Raw genomic sequence first — 20,450 nt, 5'->3', positions numbered from 1 at the left:
GCGAGATCATCTGTGAAAACCAGAATGAAAACCAATCCTCATTCAAGATTGCCATCTAGTGACCAAAATAACCCTATATTCTTTACATGAAGGATGTGAACTGATCAAGTTACATACATACTGGCTGATTTTTAGGAATTATTTAGGTGCCCTCCTCTCCCACCCCACCCCCTCTTTTTTTTTTTTAAGAGGAGATATTACATTTGAAACTGTAGAATGACAAAGTTTCTTATCTTTAACAGGCTACTCCTGCTGCAGATTATAGTATCTCACTCGAAGGCCACAGCAATGCATAGGACATTCTTAAGTGACAAGCATAATTTGAATGTCTATGACCTCCAATGCTGAATGAATTTTATATACCTGGAAATCTGTATCTTCATAAACCTCAGAGTGCATATCCATGAAAATGCACATCTGCAGAAGTCTAACTATTCTGGAGGAAACAAAGCAAGGTGTATGTAAATGGAGAAGTGGTGTTTGGGAATGGTGCTGGGTATTAAGGAAATACGCAGCATTTATTATAAAATACACTACTAACTTTTCTCAGTTCTCATTACAAATCTCCATGTGTGGGGATTGGTCTGTGATATAAAGAGAGGAGAGATTAGATCTTTGATTAATATTGTTCCCTATGCTATGCAATTTTATACAATGTTTACTGGGACTATTCATACAAACACGTGCACAGTTGTACTGAGGTTTTAATGAGATAAGGCCTATCATGTTTGCATTGTAATTCAAAATGCCAACATTAGAACTATTCAGGAGATACTTTTTCACATCTTTGTTTTTAAACAAACTCTACAGTTACATTCTGACCAATAGTTTACGCAAGCATCTTAAAAGAAGGGTATGATTGCAGAATCAGAAACTAACAGAAAAAGTGAACCATAAAGTACTCTGTAGTTAACGAATTATATGACAGTAGATTATAAACCAATTGCCCACTTGAAAAGGAAAGAACTTGGAAAAAGCAAGCAAATCAAGACAAAAATATGCTCTACTCTTGGACGATCATTTGGCTCTTTTTTTAATCTCCACTCCTTGACAAGAGAATATATGAAAATAGAATATGCTAAATTTCTCCATGCCTCCAATTTTCACAGCACAGTTCCTCTAGGAAAACGTAAAAAGTTCCATGCAAACTTTCTTTGAACATGAATACTGCTTCAAAAGAATAGCATAATCATAATAGCTGTATAGTAATGTCTAATAGAAATTTTAATATGTACTGGTTACATAACATGCCATTGGTTATTTGTTCATTAACACAGTAAAAATTACTAAAACCTCTTCTACATTAGCCAGATCTATGAACTTACAAATCTGAATCATGCTTTGTAAACAGAAACAACGCATCTTCTCTTTTTTGTTGGCATAAACTTACTTCTTTGAAGTATGGCACTTCAGCTTCCCCATAAGTGGGATATGGTGTCAATAACTGGTGAAGAAGCATCAAGTACCACACTTTAAAGACAGCCACAACCAAACCATCTGAACCATAATTTTACTTATTCAGCATATAACTACCAAAGAAAATGCATTACTTCATCACCAAAAATTGTTTCTCGTCAAAAGCGATCCTGCAGAACAGACTAATTGTTATGGGTTATATACATTTGCAATTAAGCAATTTCACTTGAAGAAGAGAAACCTGAACTCAATTAAGCTTTAATCTTAAAATATTAACTGACTATTATCAATAGTCACAAAAAGTTATGTGGCAAATAAGAGCACAAGGTGGTAACACCTTTTTTTCCCCCAATACTTCCAGATACCTAGTAAACAATATGCTATTTCTTGTTCAGCATCTGAAGACCACTGTTTTAGTTAATAAACCTTGTAAAAATTCAGCTGATAATGAAAAAGTAAAAATTTAATTAACTCACTATTTGCAGCAACTTGCTGAAAAGATATCATGAACCGAGAAATTACTCAAGTTCTAAAGATCACGTGTTAAACATTGGAAAAAAGTATTCTCTTATTTTTGAGTCAAATAATGAATCAAAGAAAAGAAAAACCACATCATTTAGCTTATATTCATTGTTATAAATCTAAAACCTAAGATCCACATATTTTTGTAAATAAATTTATATTCAGGGAAATAAATGTCAAGAGCTAAACGCAATTAAAGCAGTGTGACTAAAGAAATATATCTAGCTGTTAATTATCTATTAGCAGATGAAAATAATGCAGTTGGTAAATAAAGATTTTAAGAAAAGTGTGTGAGGCACATTCACTTTAGTAAGATGTCCATTTACTAACCCCATTTAGAAGACTTTCATAAGAAATGCTTGTTTGAAGTGAATTAGGAATTAAATTGCCAGCATAGCAGAGCAATGGCAGCATAAGAATTTTGCTAATAGAGGAATACAGTAGCCAGAACTCAGTGATACACCACTAAGAACCACCTGTTAGCAATTACCAAGTATAGCAGTAAGTTGAGTAAGCACTTTTCTCTATGTCAATTATTAGATTATTTTTCTTCTTCTGAATTATATCAGTAGAACTTGGACTACGTACAAAATCTTCTAGTATCATAAGTGTCTAGGAGAGAATACAAACTGCGTTTTTCAAAAGAATAAATTCAAGTAACTTGTGTAAAATACGGAACAATAAATAACATACTAGACATGCCCCTTATACCTCCTGAGTCTACAGGGGAGGAAACACTACAGTTTTGTTTTTCTACACCACCAAAAAATTGATAATTCGTTACAGTCTATAATAGGGTATTGCATATGCACTTCTCTTTTAGTAAGTAGAGAAACATTTCTGATTCACACTTCCCTGGATCACATATCATTCCTATTTATCACGCCATTTCCTTCAACAAGAACTATGAAGTATTATTAAAAGACCAGCAGGAATATTGCTCAACTCTCTTGTATGAAAGTGGAAGGAACAGGCAAGGGCCCAAACCCTACGGATACACATAACAGTAAGTAGTCCCTGAGTTCATATAACTGCCTATATTATTACTGTCCTTAATCTTGAAAATGATGGTCACAAGAACACACAGAACCAGTAACTAATACATTCATTATACATAAATGGCTCTAGAAAATCTGGGTGGTTTTGTTTGTTTGTTTTGTAAAGCTTTGTTTCAGGAAGAATAAAGTAATCTGAAGAACAATCAAAATATTTTTACATATGAGTGTGATGACATACATGTTGCTAAACAGAGATAAGCCAAACAGGTGAAGAAGTCAGCTCCATCTACAGAAAAGCTACAGTGAACTAATTCCTTCCAACCAGCGTAACCAAGCTGCTACCAAGCAGTAACAAAGTCTGGATTCATTTCTTCTTTCAAATCTAATCCTGTTCACCTTAAATCACTCAATCCCATTGACCTCATTTGACTCACAAAAACACACAAACAAGATTTGGTCCTTAGTACTTTCAAACATATCCATAATTTTCGTCGCTTTGTCTTTCAGAGCACATTGGGGTTATTCATCAATATTTTAAACAAATCTTTATAGTGAGACAGGATATATTTATACTCATTATAAAATTTTATATTTGCAAATAAATATATTGAGAGCTCTACAATCATGTTGGACTATCAGGCTCAAGCTGTCAACAGAAAAAAAAAGTTACCTATAATCAAGATTATCTCACAAGCCAATGAATAAATCTATAAAATTAGGATATGATCAGCTAATCAGTGACTAGCTAAATTCCAGTTCCACTAGATCAAAAGCTATATGTTCTTTCTGGAGAAAGGGGTCAGACTGTTTCAACAAGAAATTTACATCTGTTCACTAAATCAGAAATCCTGTTTCATTAAATGGTTTAATCTAACATTACACTTTTCCTTCATCAAACTGTGTTTCAGATGAAACTTCAGGAAGAGTTTACATTATTAGCCATATTCTACTGCCTATAATACACTTCCACTTTTACTACTGAGATAGGCCATACATATACAAAGGCAAAACTCGTGTTACTACACAGAGTTTAAGAGTTGTACAAGGAAAAGCTTTAGCAAATTAAAAGCTGTATTTCCTTTTTAGGGGACTGGGGGTGTGTGTGTGCTTTTTTTAATAGATGACAAAACACAGTTTCTTCTTTCAGTTCTTTACATGCACACAATGGAAAAAAATGTGTACGTACACATAAATACACATGTGTATACAGTCTCTGGCAGGAGGCTAGCCTGTTGCAATTATCTGGAAGTCAAGCTCATATGACTACAATACCTGGGGTTTTAGTCCAGGTAAAAGGCTGCATCATTCCTAAGACAACAGAGTTTCAACTTAGCTAAAGCATGTGATGTACTGGAAATAGCAGGTTTGTTCTAGAATTTAGAAGACTAGCCCTGAAAATGACAAAATGGGATTTGCTAATCTTAGTCTGCTCATGGAGCTATATAGGTATAAAGCATTTAGAACAGTGAGTGTTCTTCAACCTATTATTTTACAAAACCTTCATTCTCTTCTAGAGTTCTAAGGTTTTCTTGTGAGATGATGCAGGGGGTGGTAAGTGAAAGAGATGCCAGTTTACAGCAACTTTTAACAATAACTGAAATTATTCAGATTCTTAGACTCTTCTTCCAATATTCTTCTGGAAACATTCATACAGTGGGAAAGCACTGTTACCATAAAAATATTCAACAGCAGCTTTCATTTAAAATGGATGATAGAATAATTTTTCAGACTGATTTTCCTTCTGGGGTGTTATAAACCAATATATCTGGAATAAAGAAGTTGGTTCAGGTTTGAGGTCCACCTCAAACATGTTTCCAATTCCTTATGCCTGCTGGCTGAAGGTCAGTAATTTTAAAATGCAGTAAATGCACCCAACATGACTGTTACTCTTAACACTTGCTTAGTAGCATGGTCTTAAATTCTTTGTAATGTTTTTCAGTAGGAAGACAGCATTTGCCATAAGAGACCATATCATTAACTAATGATACCTTATATGCTGACTTAAACATTGTCCAATGGCTATTGCCCCAAAGAAAGATGAAAAAAAACCCCAGTAGATTCAGTGAGCTGTACCTAGTATGAAATGCAGGTAGAAGTCAGCAAAAGTAGGACATATTATTTGCATGTGTCCAGCGTAAGCAGAAGACTAGAGGGATGTGGTTTAATTAAGTTTATTGAGAAGTATCAACAATAATTCAGCACATGAGTAAGAATCCACTTGACTGAAGCCTTAATTCTTTGCCCTCATCCTGAAAAACCTTTTTTAAGATATAAAGAACAGCCTAGAACCTGCATTAATACTATGTAATCAGGTCTACACTACTTTTACTAGAAATAGGCCAGCATGATCTTACAAGACTATGAAAGACAGTAAATAACAGAAGGAAAATATAAAGCAATAGCGTTTCAGAATATTAGATCTTCCCCTCAAGAAATAGCTTGTAATGCAACAGAAAGTTACCAAATGTTAAGGATGTACACTCTTGCCCACACCTGCAATTGAATTGATCCGCCTGAACTTTCAAGATACGCAAAATACTGACAGCTTTGCACTGGGCAGAATTGGAAGTCTGATAAACTCTCCAGGTCTGGCTGGCTTGAAACAGGGTGCTTGCAAGGAACAATGCTTGTACTAGAAATCTCACATCTAATGGCAACTCTTCCACCCCCAGCACTTAGCTGATCTTAAATTAAGAACTGAAAACCCTCTTACCCAGGGCCTGCTCTTCACACAACTATTAGCACTACCCTTTTACTAAGACTTTTCATTTCCGGCTTTCTCCTCCTTAAGGTGTTTTGTCTGTAGCTGTTTACAGAGTTTCTAGTAGCTCATGTTTTAAACAGAACCTGTTTAACACATTAGCGTGTTAAAATACATTCTTCTATTTTAAAATCAAATCTTTGAATAAAGACACTCATTTTTCAACTACTGCAGTTCTATCTGCATAGTGGAATGAAATGAATAACAGTGGTCAGGGAATATATATGGACATCAAGCCGATCCTTTCCCCTGCTTCGTTATTGATTTTCTGAGAAAACCTGGGCAGTTTGCTAACTTATCTTTTGCTTCATTTTCCTCAGCTATAGAAGAGGAGTACTACACTAACACACACTGAGAGATAATTTGTTAGAAATAAACTGAGGCATGCAAACATTATCAGCAACACAGATCAGTGGACAGATCAGTGGTTTTGCTGTATTTAGAGTGCTGAAGTTCTGGAAAACACATTCATGCTCTTCTGTGACGTATTTCCTTAATTTTGAGTTGCCTGATCCCAGTGAGATGCAACAGGTATTCATTATTTATGATGAGCATGTATACAATAAAACTACATCTTAAATAATTTGGTGCTTTGTTTTGGTTTCTGTATTTGTTTTTTAATCTTCAATGATGTGGGTTTTTTTTGTTTTGGGGGGTTTTTTTAGAGGCTCTAAGGTAGTAGAAATATGACTTCTCCCTGAATGGATCAAGTGATTAGGAAACACTGCTTCTATCAGAGAGCACCGTCTAGGTGTTACATTGTGCAGAGAGACTACAGAGATGCATAATCACTCTCAGTCTTAGTTCCATTTCAGTAGAAGCGGCAAATTTCCACATTCTCTCTGACAAGTTTTTTCTTTTTCTAATGACTGTTCTAAGAAAAGTCTTAGCCAAGGATTATCTAATGGGAACAGAATTACTAAGTGAAAATAATTCTAAAATAAATGTTGAAAATAGCACATAAGATGACCAAATTACTTTCAAATGCACTTCTACGCATAATAAACTGTGCTATGTGCAAAAATTCTGTGGGATTTACGATCTGTATCTCCTCAGCCCAATAAGGTTCCTCAATAACTCTGGGCAATCTATTCCATGGCTTAACTACTCTCTGGGTACATCTTCTTGCACTTAGGAAAGAGTCTAAAGCAGAAACATATACATAGGAATTCAAGAGTAACCAACTCCCCTCTTCCCTGCAAATTCAGCTCTGATTCTTTCTGTGAAAATACATCAACATGTCAGAGCTATGAGTCACATACATAAGCTACTGTCATTCATATGAACAAGGACAAGAAGACAAAGCTAGAGAAAATTCATTACATTATAGACTAATGAAGTTATTGCCACAGAGGTGAGTAGCAGCATGTTTACAGAACAGAGATTTTAAAAGATAATAGAGAGAAGATGAAAGGAAACAAAACCTATGAGATAAACCAAAATTGATCATTTTTCTCTGTTTTATTATTGGCTAGTCTCTAAAATGTTTACATGCAGCTTGAAAGTTGTAGAAGTGTGAACCGAGCAAACAGCCCTGCTAAGATAGTATTTGCACATCTGGGGACAATACTAGTTTTACAGCAATTCGAGACAGTCCCCAGATTACTTCTTTCTAAAGGATGCACTTTCCAGGAATGCTGGCAGGATCAACACTTATCCCCTCCACATATTGAAAGATATAGAAAAATCCAGCTTATTCATGAATCTCTGATTTTTCCTCTCTTCCTTAAATAATTTCTTTAGTTGCTACTCTAAGACACGTCATTTAGAAACTGACAGTTTCCTCATATTCTAGATTCCAAACTACTGGTGATGGTGTCATGGAGAGCAATTCTATCTTTAAAGAAACTGATTTCTAAATGAACTAAGCTTTCTAATCCTCCACGTAGACTTATAAAAACCTTTGCAACCAAGCACCCTGGCAAGAATATCATAGAATGGGTTGGGTTGGAAGGGACCTTAAAGATCTACTTCCAACCCACCTGCCCCTGGGATGGGGCATCCACAACCTCTCCAGGCAACCTGTTCCAGTGCCTCACCACCCTCACAGTGAAGAATTTCTTCCTCACATCTAATCTAAATCTACCCTCTTTCAGATTAAAGCCATTACTCCTTGTCCTATCACTAGATGCTCTTGTAAAAAGTCCCTCTCCACCTTTCTTGTAGGCCCCCTTCAGGGACCGGAAGGCCACTATAGGTACTGGAAAGCCTTTATAAGGTCTTCCCAGAGCCTTCTCTTCTCCAGGCTAAACAACCTCAACTGTCTCAGCCTGTCTTCACAGGGGAAGTGCTCCAGCCCTCTGATCATCTTTGTGGCCCAACTCTGGACTCACTCGAGCAGGTCCATGACCTTCTTTCTTATGTTGGGGGCTCTAGAGCTGGATGCAGTACTCCAAGTGGGGTCTCACAAGAGCAGAGTAAAGGGGGAGAATCACCTCCCTCATCCTGCTACTCATGCTTCTTTTGATGCAGCCCAGGATGCAGTTGGCTTTCTGGGCTGCAAGTGCACATTGCCAGGTCACGTTGAGCTTCTCATCAAGAACACCCCCCAAGTCCTTCTCCTCAGGGCTGCTCTCAATCCATTCTCCACCCAGCCTGTATTTGTGCTTTGGATTGCCCTGACCCATGTGCAGGACCTCAGCACTTGGCCTTGTTGAACTTCATGAGGTTTGCACAGGTCCACCTCTCAAGTCTGTCAGGGTCCCTCTGGATGGCATCCCTTCCCTCCAGTGTGTCGACTGCACCACACAGTTGGTGTCATCAGCAAACTTGCTGAGGGTGCACTCAATCCCATCATCCACATCACTGACAAAGATGTTCAACAGCACCTGTTCCAATACTAAGCCCTGAGGAACTCGTCACTGGTCTCAATTCGGACAAGCCATCGACCACAACTCTTTGAGTGCTACCATCCTGCCAGTTCCTTATCCACCAAGTACTGCAGCTGTCAAATCCATGTCTCTCCAATTTAGAGAAAAGGATATCACGCGGGACAGCGTCAAATCCTTTGCACAAGCCCAGGTAGATGGCATCCATTGCTCCTTCCTTGCCCACCAATGTTGTAACCCTGTCGTAGAAGGCCACCAAATTTGTCAGGCATGATTTGCCCTTAGTGAAGCCATGTTGGCTGTCACCAATCACCTCATTTTCCACGTGCCTTAGCATAGTTTCCAGGAGGATCTGCTCCATTACCTTGCTGGGCACAGAGGTGAGACTGACTGGCCTGTAGTTCCCTGGGTCTTCCTTTTTTCCCTTTTTAAAAATGGGGGTTATATTTCCCCTTTTCCAGACTGCCACGACTTCTCAAATATGATGGAGAGTGCCTTAGCTACTTCATCCACCAGTTCCCTCAGGCCTCACGGGCGCATTTCATCAGGTCCTATGGACTTGTGAACCTTCAGGTTCCTTAGATGGTCTTGAACCTGATCTTCTCCTACTGTGGATGGTTCTTCATTCTCCCAGTCCCTACCTTTGCCTTCTGTGACTTGGGTGGTGGAGCTGGAGCACTTGCTGGTGAAAAATGAGGCAAAAAAGCTGAGTACCTCAGCATTCTCCATATCCTGGGTAACCAGGTCTCCCGTTTCCTTCTGGAAAAGGCCCACATTTTCCTTAGTCTTCCTTTTATCACCGACATACCTATAGAAGCTTTTCTTGTTGCCCTTGACATCCCTGGCCAGATTTAATTCTATCAGGGCTTTAGCTTTCCTAACCTGATCCCTGGCTGCTCGGACAATTTCTCTGTATTCCTCCCAGGCTACCTGTCCTTGCTTCCACCCTCTATAGGCTTCCTTTTTGTGTTGGAGTTTGTCCAGGAGCTCCTTGTTCATCCATGCAGGCCTCCTGGCCTTTTTACCTTATTTCCTTTTCACTGGGATGCATTGCTCCTGAGCTTGGAAGAAGTGATCCTTGAATATTAACCAGCTTTCCTGGGTCTCTCTTCCCTCCAGGTCTTTATCCCACGGTACTCTGCCAAGCAGATCCCTGAAGAGGTCAAAGTCTGCTCTCCTGAAGCTCATGGTAGCAAGCTTGCGGTGCACCCTCCTCGCTGCCCTAAGGATCTTGACCTCCACCATTTCATGGTCACTGCAGCCAAGGCTGCCCTTGAGCTTCAGATTCCCTATCGGCCCCTTCTTGTTGGTAAGAACAAAGTCTGGCTTAGCACCTCTCCTCTTTGGCTCCTCTATCACTTGGAGAAGGAAGTTATCACTGATGCATTCCAGGAACCTCCTGGACTGCTTATGCCCTGCTGTGTTGTCCCTCCAACAGATATCAGGGTGAAGTCCCCCATGAGGACCAGGGCTTGTGAATGTGAGGCTGCTCATATCTGTCTATAGAGGGTCTCATCTGCTCGGTCTTCCTGGTCAGGTGGCATGTAGCAGAACCCCACTATAATGTCACCTGTCTCTGCCCTCCCTTTAATCCTGAACATCATGGGGCATAACAAAATCTGAATGGGCTATGTTAGAAGTAATAACTGTTCTCTAGAGCATAATCAGGTTCTGTCTACTTTCTCATGTCTGGAGTGACTGCCAACATCGCAAAGTCCTTCTGTATGCTTAAGGGGTCACCTTAAAAACACATTTTACAATTGATGTTTTGATACAAAGTAATTGTCTTTATAGCAACTGATTAGGTTAATATTTTGAGCTGAGGCAGGAGAAATAAAAGGAAAGAGGCACTAATGAACCTAATAAAGAGGTTCAGTCTAGAATGGTTGTTAATCTATATAACTAACTTCAGGGAAGAAATGTTTGGTGTTGATAAAGCATTTCCTTAGTAAATTACTACTGGCTCCAGTGTAAGACATTTACAGTAAACACCAAAAGTCTGCAAGGCATCTGTTCTATTCACAGTGGAAGAAGGAACTTTGCTCCATTAATAACTTTAAAAACATGCAATAACTAATTCATGATGGCAGTTCAAATCCTATCAGCGGCGTTCATTATTTGACCAAGCTGAGTTCAAAGATAGAGCAAGGTTTAAAAAAACCCTTGAAAGTTTTAAAAGTACACTTTAAATTATAATAAAGAAGCTGTGTTGTTCTTCTTTCTACTAAATATAAAAAAGCTGTAGCTTTAAACCATGTGCAACAACATTATTTTAAGAATACATGCAAGATAAGAGTTAAAATGTACATATAAAATCCTACATGATCTCAGATTCTGTTTTAGTGAAATTGTATGTTATATAAAGAGGGCATGTGTAATATATATGTATGTATATATAATAAAATACCTGCTGGAATTTTAACATTTGACTTTACTAGAGATTTAGTGGGACTTTGCCCAAGGCAAGTTTTTAATAGCAATAATAAAAAAATACTTAATGGTACTTAGGGTAAATAATGTGTGGTCACTATGTTTAAAAAAAGTAATACCAAACATCTGTGCTAGATTTCCACATGATAAAAATCTCCATATTACCTACAGTTCTCCCAAAGTTATAGAGAAAAAAATGTTTATTTAAAATTCTAGAAGAGACATGTGATAACCAGTTTAAGAACTTTAAGGCAGGCACCTTGTGTTTTCTGACAGGAATGTATATTTAGTGATCTTCATGATATTTAATTCTGAACATGAAGAATGCCATGGTATGACATTATGGCTACAAGACAGATTTTCAACCATTAACATACTTACAGGGAGACTACCTGGCCCAAGAATGTCCTTTTTCTTACATGAGTGTATTTGCAAAGACCACTTTGTTCCATACAGGATACATTTCCTTATCAAAGCAAACACCATATCATTTTGTCTCAGAAAATATCAATAAAATTCAGCCACCTTTAAAAAACATTAACAAAAATATTTGAGTGAGGTTAGTCACAGACATAGGATTCAGTCTAACTCAGTGATGGAAAACTGAGTGCAAACTGGGCCGAAGTTCTCAGAAACCATGGAAAAGAGCTCAACATTCTCTCCTCAATAGGCTGAATCTCGAAAACTGAAGCAGAAACACATGCTCACACTTTTTGCTATTCAGTCAGAGTTTTATTTGTTCTTTCTTGCTTTGTGAATCAGCAGCTAAGGAAACTTTTGTTATAACTATCGCAAAGATGGGAATCTAGCTATCTTTGTGAAAGCTTATTGCCTAGATTTTAAATTCCTAATACATGGAAAGAAATCTAATCCCATTTTTTGCATAGCTTATTTCCCAACATTTTAATGAACCTTACAAACACTGACATTCTTTGCTATTCCTGTAAAAGAGCAGGATTCCTACTTCAGCTGAAGTGTCCTCCTCCTCCTCCTGTATAATAAGCCTCAAATTTGCCATTCCTAAGACCTTCAAACACAAAACTTGAGCAAACCTATCATCACAAGTTTGCCTCTGTGAAACAAAGTTTAAAGATGCAGTACACTGCACACTGCAGAAAAGTACAGTCTTTGAGGGCCAGCTAGTTAACATACCAAAGTCAGTCTGAATCTCCTAATATGAAAATAAAGAAAAAAAAATGGGTTGTTTCAATTTCTGGAGTTATTCCTATGCTTCTGGTACACTAACTATTTGTATGTCTCTTCCATGTACCTTCTTTAAGGAATATAATCTAAGGCCTGGAGACATTCCAGATCTTTGAAAGCAGCTATATTATGAAATTCTGCTACAGCTATTTACAGGAAAAAAAAGAAACAATCAATGACTTAAAGAAATTTTTACATGATTCTTGGATATGTGGCAAATTATTTTGAATCGAAACAGCAGGATATTGGTTTCTGGTAACGTGCATGTTTATGTGAAATGGGAAGAAAATGAATATGAAAAACATTTCATAATTGACAAAGTGGTAGAAACTGAAGGACAACAAGAAAAGTAATTTCTCTCTACCTAGTTAGGTAAACTTTGAAAAAATTACTAGCTAGACAAAAGCAGCTCTGGAATAAGAAAGAACATATATATCCCTTACTATCCAATTCCTAGTATGATCAGTGCTCAGGGAGTGCAGGTCAAGGAGATAAAATTGACAGTCATTGGAGACATGAGTGCGTAGAAGAGGGTGTCCTTAATTGTCACGACCAGTTGCTTCAGTTTCTCTCACAGCATATTATTTTAATTCTCTGGTTTGGTCAAATTCCACCCATCAGTGATTATTAATAACAAAACCAATTTCTTCTGCTTCTCATGCATTAGCTTTCTATTCCACCATGTTGAGAGATCTAAAAGACTGTGAATGAACAAGAGAGAAGAGAGATTCCAGCTTTGGCACTATTTTAAAGAACTAAGAAATGAACAGCATAAGGGAGAAAGATGTGGTTGCATTAGGGGAAAACATGCTCAAAAGCTCAGCAAAATACATGTAAGACTTGGCCTTTCTCCAGCTAGGATTTAAAAGGTAACAGGATGGTACACAATTATATTTCAAGAACTTAAAAACTTCAGATTGAAAGTATTTTTAAACTAAATACCAATAGCATAGATTATGAGAAGTTGATCTATATATGCTTTTTAATGTAGCATTGAGGCTGTAGAAAATCAGTAGTCTTCAGTTATTTTTTCCACATTCAACCTCATTTCCACCATGTTCAGCTTTTTTTTCCATAGATAGCACTCTTTCTGATGGAGACTACAGCAAAATCTATCACTGTAAGGGTAATTTGACACACCAGAAAACTCTGTTCATTGAATAACTTAATTTGCTGCTACAAAGACGTTTATCTTCCTTAACCTGTTTCAAGTGGAGAGGCAGAAAGTCAAATAGCAAAACTAATTAAACAGAAACAAGTGTTCATGATTTGATCAAACAGCATGTTACACATGACAGCATACTAGTTTCTCAGAAATACACTCAACACGAGCTCTATACTCCAACCTGTAAAAATACAGAGAGCAGAATATTTTAGGTGAAGTTCTAAAGTGACAAATATTTTGTTAAAGATACAGAAAGATTAACACAATTTGTGTGAATGCTAAATAATTCATGAATGGAATTAATTAAAAATATATCCAAGTTCCAGTTTGCTTTTAAAGCATTCTCAGGGGAAAAGAAAAAAAATCCAGTAACTCTGCAAGGTCATTTACACAGTTAGGATGAAAATTTACAAACACTAGTTAAAAAAATAAAAGTATCAATCCACTGACAAGACCACTCCAGAAGATTCTACACAGTAATTCCTGTTTTATCATGCTGGAAAACTGTATGGTGCAGGATGAAGACTACACACAGTGACAGCAATTCAAATGAGCACTGCAGAATAACAAGGACTTACCAAGCTACAAATGAAGATCAAATGTTGATCCATTCAGAATTTTAACAAATAGATAAAATTATACAGAATATCTGACATTCCCTCAAAGCATGCAGACAACTTCCCATAACAATACAGCAAAAGAAAAAATTTGAACCTTAGAACAATTTTTAAGAGCCCACTTGAACAATCAAATCCAGATACCTAGAAAAACAAGCAGGCATCTACTAAACATATAGTTTCTAAAGAGTTCATACACCCTACACATCGTACTTCCAGAGCTCCCTACAACAACAACAAACTCAAAACCCATAAATATCATGTGCAACAGGAAGAAAGCTGGAGAGACGGACTTCACCCAAAGCCTTGAATTCTTATAATAGCAAGGAAATTGTTAGCCAAAATCTCCAAATCACTAGATAGTTCCTGCCAATCTGACAGGGACATATTCCAGACAGCAAAATCTATTAAGTTTTTAAACCTTGACCAGTTACCAAGGCATATCAGCATCTCATAAGCAGAAATTCCAGTAAAACCCATTCTATACTTGCAGTACTCCAGACAAAAGACAACCTCTATATCCTCATATAAATTGAGGGAGAAATAATTTTTTTCCTGGCCCCTGAGCATAACCCTGGGGAACTCTGAAACAAAAATAATTCAGTGTAAATATAGCAGAAACGTGCACAGTCTGTAAGTAGCAATATGATCTCCTTTTAGCATTCCTTGGACTAATCAATAAAGTGGATGCCCAAGGACTTCACTTGGAAGCTTACATTTTATCTACTCTTCAAGCTCTGTTTAATTCCATTTCTCTCACTACTCTTGACTACTATGCTAATTAGAAACCTTCTTCAAATTTTCACTGTAAATTTATTCATGTCCAATAAACACCCAAATTAGGATTCACAAAACTTAAGCAATACTGGTGCAACAGGTGAAATGCAGTCACATAACAAAACAAATATTAAATAGCAAATCATCCATCCTTGAAACAGAGTGTATGTACTACTCTGAGAATAGCAGATCTAAATCCAGAAACTTGTTTGCTAGTTTATAGAACTTCTCCCACAGTCCTCCCTCATCACAAACTCACTATTATTAATTCCTTATACAACTCCTTCCAGGATCCACTGACTTTCAGACTTCATTAATGGGTGGCATCACTTTTTAATAAAATTCTGCCTGTGAAAAGATTCAGGATCCACACCTTCAAAAGAAAATTTTACTGAAATGTATCATCTTGCCTTGCAAATTTTCCACTTTCTAAGCTTCGGATGGGCCCCAGATAGCACCGAGTTCTCAATACATATTTTAGGTTAGAGAAGAAAAAAAAAAAAAAAGAAAAAAAAAAAGGAACACCCCCCCCCCCCAAAGCAGCCATAAGCTAAATACGAAAGAATTTGTCCATAGCAAAGAAAATATTTTAACAACATTCTGTAGATGTAAATAGTTGTTCTAAATCTCTAGCATTCATATGCTTAATGATATGCAAGAGCCAATAATAGTTTTCTATGCTCTTGTACTAATTTTATTCATACTTTGATCTGTCAGGCAAACTGGTGTTTCTACCAAACTGGAAGTTCAATCAGACTACACTGTTGCTGAGTTTCTAAGGTAACAGACCCATTTATCCCAATTTCCCTTACTGTGGGTAGCTTGTACACAATCTTCCAGCAATTTTCACCCTTCTTAACAGAAAACAACAGGGTCTTTCTGAGGAAGACTCACACTGTCTTGTTTGCCTGACAGTAGTCACATGATAATGCTGATGGGCTGCTGGGATGTAGAGGGGCAGATGGGCTTGACACCAGGCCAGATTTTCTTTCAACTGTAGTAATCCAATCATCCCAAATCCAGTCCCCAAAATGCATTAACAAGTGATGTGGACAGCTGGTGCGGGTGGGCTTGGGATCAAATTAAGGATCTCTCAAAGTACAGCGCAGCAAACACCCCAGTGTTTTAATGTGGCAACATTATGTGGTATATTTACTTAAAGAGTTGGGGTACCACATGTGAAAATACATTAGAAATGCACATAGGCAGAAGCCTTTGTTTAAATGGAAGGCAAAACATTTTAAAACACTCATTTCAAACACAAAGTGTATAAAATCAAACACAGCAGTAATATGCACTCATGACTAGTTCATAGCAGCAGAAGGTATTACTTCCCTCTTCAGTAGTTCTGGTCTTCATTTGCCAAACACCAGTTTGTCAAAATACAAGGAATACAGAAACTACATAAAGCAACAATGTCATAGTTGATAAGCCCCAAATACAACTACTTTTCTTCCATAATTTCTTACACTTGCTTTCAAATGTCATATAGTCCTGTTATGTATTTATTACAGATGTAAAGCTATATTTTTTTAATGAAAAAATGAGAGCAGAAAAAGAAAACACTTAGATACTTTAAAGTATATTTCTAAAACTGTGAGTACTTTCACAATGTCTTTTAAACAAATAAATGAGTTTTTTGTTACCTCTCTAAGATGCATGTTTTCCTTCTCCTTCTGATCTAAAATCACTTCTAAATGATTAACCTGAGATTCAGCCTCTGCCATCCTTCGGGTTCGCTCGTTGTCATCTTCCATTCCTTTAGATGGCAAACCTTTACTTTGCAACATTTCCAGAAGCTTTTTTATTGATTCATCTCTGGCATTTAACGTTTGCTTTTGTGTTTCAATCCTAAGCTCCATTTCTTCTAGTGTTTTTCTCAACAGGAAGAGCTCTTTAGCTTGTCTATCATGTTCTGCTTGAAGTCTTCGAAAATTCTCCTCTGTGAGCTCAATGGTAAAATGCTCAGCCCCTCGGTTACCACTTTCTTGCTGGAGAAGATGGTTAAGGTCTCTCTGGGTTCTAAGCTCATCTTGAAGTGCCTGGATTGTCATTTGCAGATGCTGCAATACAGGAAAGAAATTTAAAAAAAAAAAAAAAACAAAAACAACAAAAAAACACAATTTAGCATCTGAATGTAGGATTAGTCTTGGTTAAACTTTTGTTGTATGCTGTTACAAAAAATCATTAGAGTCAATGATGAAAGTATACCAAATGACCTTATAAAATAGCAAATGCATGGGACAATATTTGTAATGATATCTCTCAAGTGCTTCTAGAAAAAAAAAAAAGACAATAAACACACAAAATAGTGTCAGCTACAGATAAAATAAATAGCAAAGAAAGGCAAACCAACAAACCCAAACACTAGGCAGTAACACATCCATTAGTACAATCAATATGTACCTACAAAGCTGAAAGACTCAGTATTCCATAGTGAATTACTAAATTACTTCATAGACTAAAGGTAATTCTGTCCTTCATGGTGCTCAACAATACTGTTGTTTATAAAGTCCACCAAAGCACTCACTACAATTGAAGGGGGCTATGGGGAGGGGCTGAGTTGGGGCTGGTTGGTTTTTTCTTTTGGCAACTAAAGCTATGAACATGTTTAGTAAACAGGATTACTGTATCTCTAACAAGCAAACAAAAAACCACAATAAGCAATACTGAATTTTGAAAAATAAATTGACTGCAAATAGTGGACAAACCTTTGTTCTCCTGGCATCCAAAAACTGAACAGCATGGTAAATGAAAAAATGAAGCAAAATCAACATAAATAAAGGTCAGATGCAAGCAAAGGAGATTCAACAGAAAGAACTGAATTCAACAAAAAGTACCTTCAACTGAAAAAAATAATTGAGTTATACAGAAAGGCACCAACAACTTCACAGTACTCAGATATATAAACCTAAACTATAGACAGACTTTACTCAATAGATGTGACAAAGAAAAATGTATTAGAAATAATCAATCCCACAATGAATAATAACATTCCTATTCTATCTTACTGTTCTTTTACACTTTAAGGTTTTTCAAAACACAGTAACTTGTCCTAAAATATTTGTACTACATCTGAGTACAGGGTTCTTTCTCTGTTCAAGAAGTAAATCTTGCGCTCCTTATTCAACGCAAATCAAAATCAAAAAGGGTTTTGCCCATGTTAAGGTTGGAACATAGATAATTATCCTAAAATACTATGGTTTATGATGTTCATTTCAGTTTGTATTTTTACCTATTTGTTTTTCTTCTTATTTTTCCCCTCTATTCACTGCCTACACAGCATACTGTATTTATAGAAATATGAATTCCTGAATAGTCGCACAGTCTGGACCAGAAGATATTTGATTGTAGAAATTAGGGGACTTAAATGCATGGCACCAGAGTTTTTTTGCACGAATGGATACTCTGCAACTCCACATTCTAAAAACAAAACAAAAAACCAAACACACAAAAAAAACCCCAAACAAACAACAAAACATTATTTAATTTGATACTACCATCATGTTTAGCACAATTACATCTAAAGCTGTCAGTTTGTAACAATAATTTAAACTAAATGAAAAATGCAAAACCTTAAGAAAATAACTTTTGAAAACACATCTTATATCAGTTATTTCAAATGGAAAAGTATTACCAGTGGTAGAATTCTGTAGTTAAACACCTTGAATCTGTTCTATCATTAATTAATAGCACTGTTTTAATCAATGTCCAAATCTTAATTCTCTTAATATTTGCATCTTATTAGGCACACACTCAGTTAAGAGCATACAAATGTAGGCTACTCATTTACAGCCCTGCTTTTATTTAACGGTAATTCTTAGCTTTTCTTTATCTCATAATCTCTTTAATTATTTATATAAACTTAAAAGCTCCTAATAAAATTAAAAATCCTCTACATGTAGCAATTTTCCCACTTAAATCTACTAATATACTGAGTGTTTATGACCCTAAGGCTGACAGTTTTAGTATAGAAATTCAGTGCATAAATCCAAATCACATTTTCAAGTAGTATAGAAGTTATATTCAATGATTATCATGAATGAGTGAATTAAAGATCTGGGAAGGCAATGCCAAAGAGGAGCAGATGCTGCAAAGTAAACAGAATCAAAACCATTTCTTTTTAAATGCTTTTTCACTAAGTCATAGGAACATAATTTTTGTAGATTACCTTAACCAGCCAATGCACTAGTTTTGCAATGATTCCAAACTAAATGACATCTTGCATTAGAGAATACAGACTTACAGTATTCTCTAATCCTTTTTAGCTTTGTAACACTGAAAGTTAGAGGAGAAAAGATACTTGAAAATACCGAATTAAAAATAATATAGTTTTTATTAAATAGATTGCAAGTTTCCTTTATACAAGAAAATATTATTTTTCTTCACTAGCATTAGAGCATAAATGTGGATTAAATCCTTGTTTAAGAGTATTAAAAAGAAAAGGAAAAAGAACACCAGAAACCACCTTCATATTACATTATGTTCTTCAATATATGACTATTGAGATGGAAAAGGCAAGGCGGCAGGTGAAAGTAACATTTCACTTTTTCAAAAAACAAATTCTCAGAAAAAAATGTGACAGACACCTCAAAGAATACATTGGAATATCTCCATTCTCATCTTTGAGAACATTTTAGCTTAGTTGATGATGATACAAGCTACTTTAAAATTACACTCAATAGTTTGTTTCAGTGGCATGACTGGTAAGGGATTTTTTTTTTTTTTTTTTTAGGTATTTAAGAACTCATAATACAAGTTTCTATCTTGAAGCTCAAGGAACGGTTTTTTTTCTGTTCAGGTTTTGTTGTTACTGGTTGGGGGTTGGGGGGATAGCGCTTAAGTCCCAGCTTCTGACAGAAAGCAAGTGTGCATGAGACTCACAGCTTCCATATACAAAAATACATTTTTATTCAAAGGCTTCAAAGGAAACCATGAGACTGTTGCAAATGTGACAAAAATTAAAACAACCACAATCAAATAAAGAATAAAATTTATATAAAATTTTTCATACCATCTTATAATTTAGGGAAACAGCTTCTTTTTTTATGACTTCGCACTTGGAATTATATAACTGACCTATCTGACACATCTTTACTTGTTTTTCTGGTGGATGAAAAGCTGGACATAAGCTGACAATGTGCGCTTGCAGCCCAGAGAGCCAACCATATCCCGGGCTGCATCAACAGAAGAGTGACCAGCAGGTCAAGCGTGGTGATTCTTGCCCCTCTACTCCGCTCTCATGAGGCCCTACCTGGAGTACTGCATCCAGCTCTAGAGCCCTCAGCACAGGAAAGACGTGTACCTGTTGGAGCAGGTCCAGAGGAGGGCCACAAAAATGATCAGAGGGCTGGAACACCTCTCCTGTGAAGACAGGCTGAAAGAGTTGGGCTTATTCAGCCTTGAGAAGAAAAGGCTCCTCGGAGACCTTACTGCAGCCTTCGGTGCTTAAAGGGGGCTTATAAGAAAGATGAGGACAAACTTTTTAACAGGGCCTGTTGTGATAGGACAAGAGGTAATGGTTTTACATAAAAGAGGGTAGATTTAGATTAGCTATAAAGAAGACATTTTTTACAATGAGGGTGGTGAAACACTGCAACAGGTTGCCAGAGAGGTGGTAGATGCCCCATCCCTGCAAACTTTCCAGGTCAGGTTGGATGGGGCTCTGAGCAACCTGATATAGTTGAAGATGACCCTGCTCATTACAGGGGGCTTGGACTAGCTGACCTTTAA

At 36.7% G+C, this 20,450-nt stretch overlaps 1 protein-coding gene across 1 annotated transcript in view; it reads right to left on the bottom strand.

The window, feature by feature from the left end:
• Positions 1-20,450, bottom strand: part of ERC2 (ELKS/RAB6-interacting/CAST family member 2) — a 469,458-nt gene that overhangs the window by 374,683 nt on the left and 74,325 nt on the right. The window contains exon 3 of the mRNA XM_075052729.1: positions 16,364-16,780. Within this exon, the coding sequence (XP_074908830.1) occupies positions 16,364-16,780 (417 nt within the window). The remainder of the gene's footprint in view (positions 1-16,363; positions 16,781-20,450) is intronic.

This window comes from Buteo buteo, chromosome 21 (genome assembly GCF_964188355.1).
Source record: "Buteo buteo chromosome 21, bButBut1.hap1.1, whole genome shotgun sequence".
In the NCBI taxonomy this organism is placed as follows: domain Eukaryota; kingdom Metazoa; phylum Chordata; class Aves; order Accipitriformes; family Accipitridae; genus Buteo; species Buteo buteo.
The sequence above is the reverse complement of the archived record's forward strand: the minus strand, read 5'-3'. Positions and strand labels throughout refer to the sequence as shown.